The sequence below is a fragment of the Mandrillus leucophaeus genome, unplaced genomic scaffold (genome assembly GCF_000951045.1).
Source record: "Mandrillus leucophaeus isolate KB7577 unplaced genomic scaffold, Mleu.le_1.0 Scaffold229, whole genome shotgun sequence".
In the NCBI taxonomy this organism is placed as follows: Eukaryota; Metazoa; Chordata; class Mammalia; order Primates; family Cercopithecidae; genus Mandrillus; species Mandrillus leucophaeus.
In genome coordinates this window covers 1,538,035-1,541,953 of record NW_012102354.1, presented here as the reverse complement: position 1 = coordinate 1,541,953, position 3,919 = coordinate 1,538,035, and the positions used below count along the sequence as shown (strand labels likewise).

General features: G+C 35.0%; 1 protein-coding gene and 1 pseudogene across 1 annotated transcript in view; one reads left to right on the top strand and one right to left on the bottom strand.

Annotated features, from left to right (window-relative positions):
• GTF2A1L (general transcription factor IIA, 1-like) overlaps window positions 1–3,919 on the bottom strand; it is an 84,260-nt gene that overhangs the window by 46,252 nt on the left and 34,089 nt on the right. Inside the window, exon 4 of the mRNA XM_011981601.1 lies at window positions 225–280. Coding sequence (XP_011836991.1) covers window positions 225–280 — 56 coding nt within the window. The remainder of the gene's footprint in view (window positions 1–224; window positions 281–3,919) is intronic.
• LOC105540847 overlaps window positions 816–3,919 on the top strand; it is a 9,239-nt pseudogene continuing 6,135 nt past the window's right edge.

Here is a 3,919-nt window from a genome sequence, read left to right as displayed (position 1 = left end):
GGGTTTCGCCAGTTGGCCAAGCTGGTCTCAAACTCCTGATCTCAGGTGATCCACCTGCCTCAGCCTCCCAAAGGGTTGGGATTACAAGCATGAGCCACCGCGCCCAGCCACATTTTTTCACTTTCAGCTGGAGGGTAAGAAATTACATCTACGTTCAGCATTTTGCCACCACTCACTAACAGTGGGGCATATCTTTTAAAATATATTTTAAGTAAGCTACATACCAGTTCTGCTGTAGTAAAACTTGGAAGAGTTCTACCAGCAGGAATAACTAATGATGCTGCATAGAAAACAAAATAAATATGCATTCATTAGAATTTACCAATTTAATAAAATCACTAAACATAGCTGATTTTTAAAAAATATTTTCTATCACTAACAGGTTAAACCATGGTGAATTCTAAACTTCCTGATTCCAAGTGAGGTAAAAAGTAATTATATTTTTTGCAACAACTTCAGATAAAGACTTTACAAATAAACTCCTTTAAGTGCCAAAAGAAAATATCTCATTGTAATCAACCATACTGTACTTTGGAAATCCATAACAAAACACCTAGATTGTCCTTAGTAAGTCAAGGTAGCACTAAATCTCTCTTACAACCCTTCACTGGAGAGAAAAAGTAATATTTATTAAAGAGGCACATTTCCAAGAGACTATAATATTGAGCATAAATTTGTAACCCAACATAAACCCATTCTAAATTGTATAGGTTCAAAATAAATTCCAATTCACTATTTTATGAAAAGTTACTTACAGTACTTTGGGCAAGTAAGCAAGCACACCTGAATAGTTTTAGGAACAAAAGAATAAGAACATGTCTCCTGAAGTCTCTGCAGTAAAACAGGTACAACTGCTAAAAACAAATTCCCAGATTGACAACTCGACCTACATTAGAGCTACAATCCCGTATATCTTTCCTTTATTATCTACCAGTTTTTCTGTGCTAACCAGCCTTTCATTTATAATACATCTCAAAGATTGACCAGTTAGTTGTAAATGTAAACTATCATTTAAAAATAAGTGTAAAGAAAAAATAGTAACTACAGTAGAGGGATCTTAGTTGATCAATGTAATCATATACCTTAGATACTCAAGGTTCATTTTACCTAAACGTGACTAAATATGGTGGTTAGAATGTCATTTTCCCTCATCTTTAATAAAAACACAAACTTTAGCATGTTTATGTGTTAATGTAATATTTATTATGGCTTGTTTTTCACATACTGCATTAAGGAAAATTGCCCCAAAGATCTGTTCCTGACATTAGAATCACTCCATCACATAAAACAACTCAAAAACAAACAACTCATAAAAGCTAACATTTTTTTAAACTAACCATTCCTTCCACGTTAAGACAACAGAAGAAAGGCTACAGATTGATGGTTAATGAAGCACAGAATTGTTTTTATCCTCTGTTCATCTATGACTTTGCTTATTAACAGGCATTATCTTAGAAAAGCTAAATTAGAAAGAATTGAACTGGCAGGAACACAATGGTATTAGTCTTCATTAGCTGAAGTGAGCAAAGCTTAAGCTGCTACAGCTTAAGTAATAGCCTGAGAGGAAACAAAAATCTGTTAACACATTGTCTAAAGCAATTAAACGCATTCCTTGAGAAAAAATAGCAACAATCATCCTCTTTTAAATACTTGCAATAAATCCTGTAAGATAATTCTCTATATTTAAATAAATCAAACAGGACTATAAGAGAGTTTTTAAAGTTTCTTTATAGACATTGGAATAAAAGCATTGAACAGTTTTATAATGAAGTTTCATGCAGCTCCTACTTAATTTTGATACTAAACTAACAAGTTATATAATTGAACATATAAAAATAACTTGTGATCAACCACACTGTACTTTGTAAATCCATAACAAAACACCTAGATTGTCCTTAGTAAGTCAAGGTAGCACTGACTCTCTTATATAAATCATATAAAAATAACAAGTTATTTTTACATGTTCATATTATACCTTTAAATGTATGTGAAACAAATTTTAATATTCAAGATGGTTTTAATAACAAAGTAAGTTTTAAATGAGTATGTATTTTTACTCAAACTAAAAGTGTCATAACTTTGATCTTCACGTGTATGTTCTAGAAATACTACATTTTTTTAACTTTTAAGTTCAGGGGTACATGTGAAGGTTTGTTCCACAGGTAAATTCATGTCACAGGGGTTTGCTGTACAGATTATTTCATTACCAAGGAATTAAGTCCAGTACCCAGTAGTTATCACCCTCCACCCTTAAGCAGACCCAGTGTCTGTTGTTTCCTTGTGTTCATGAGTTCTCATCATCTAGCTCCCACTTGTAAGTGAAAACATGCAGTATTTGGTTGTCTTTCCTGCTTTAGTTTGTTGAAGATAATAGCCTCCAGCTTCATCTGTGTTCCCACAAAAGACATGATCTCATTCTTTTTTATGGCTGCATAGTATCCATGGTATACACGTACCACATTCCCTTTATCCAATCTGTCATTGATGAGCATTTAGGTTATTCCCTGTCTTTGCTATTGTGAAAAAAATGCTGCAATGAACATTCGCATGCATCTTTATGGTAGAATGCTTTATATTCCTCTGAGTATATACCCAGTAATGGGATTGCTGGGTCAAATAGCAGTTCTGCTTTTAGCTCTTTGAGGAACTGCCATACTGTTTTCCACAATGGCTGAACTAATTTACACTCCCACCAACAGTATATAAGTATTTCCTTTTCTCTGCAACCTCACCAGTATCTACTAGTTTTTTACTTTTCAACAATAGCCATTCGGACTGGTGTGAGATGGTATCTCCTTGTATTTTTGATTTGCATTTCTCTAACGATCAGTAATATTGAGCTTTTTTCCATATGCTTGTTGGCTGCATGCATGTCTTCTTTTGAAAAGTATCTGTTCGTGTCCTTTACCCACTTTTTAATGGGACTGTTTGTTTTTCTCTTGTAAATTTAAGTTCCTTATAGATGCTGGATATTAGCCCTTTATCAGATGCATAGTTTGCAAATATTTTCTCCCATTCTGTAGGCTGCTTCCTCTGTTGATAGTTTGTTTCACTGTGCAGAAACTCTTAAGTTTAATTAGATCTCACTTGTAAATTTTTGCTTTTCTTGTGATTGCTTTTGGTGTCTTTGTCATGAAATCTTTGCCTGTTCCTATGTCCAAGATGGTATTGCCTAGGTTGTTTTCTAGGGTTTTTACAATTTGGAGTTTTACATTTAAGTCTTTAATCCATCTTGAGCTTATTTTTGTATGTGGTATAAGAAAGGGGTCCAGCTTCAGTCTTCTGCATATGGCTAGCCAGTTATCCCCGCACCATTTATTGAATTGAGAGTCCTTTCCCCATTGCTTACTTTTGTTGACTTTGTCAAAGGTCAGATGGCTATAGATGTGCAGCCTTACTTCCTGACTCTCTATTCTGTTCCATTGGTCTATGGATCTGTTTTTGTGCCTGTACCATGCTGTTTTGGTTACCATGGCCCTGTAGTATAGTTTTAAGTCAGGTAATGTGATGCCTCCAGCTTTGTCCTTTTTGTTTAGGATTGCCTCGACTATTCACGCTCCTTGTTAGTTCCATATGAATTTTAAAACAGTGTTTTCCAGTTCTGTGAAGAATTTCATTGGAATTTGATAGGAATAGCACTGAATCTGTACATTGTTTTGGGTAGTATGGCCATTTTAATAATATTGATTCTTCCTATCCATGAGCATGTGATGTTTTCCCATTTGTTTGTGTCTTCTCTGATTTCTTTGAGCAGTGTTTTGTAATTCTCATTATAAAGAGCTTTCCACGGTGAAACCTCGTCTCTACTAAAAAATACAAAAAACTAGCCGGGCGAGGTGGCAGGCGCCTGTAGTCCCAGCTACTTGGGAGGCTGAGGCAGGAGAATGGCGTAAACCCGGGAGGCAGAGCTTGCAGTGAG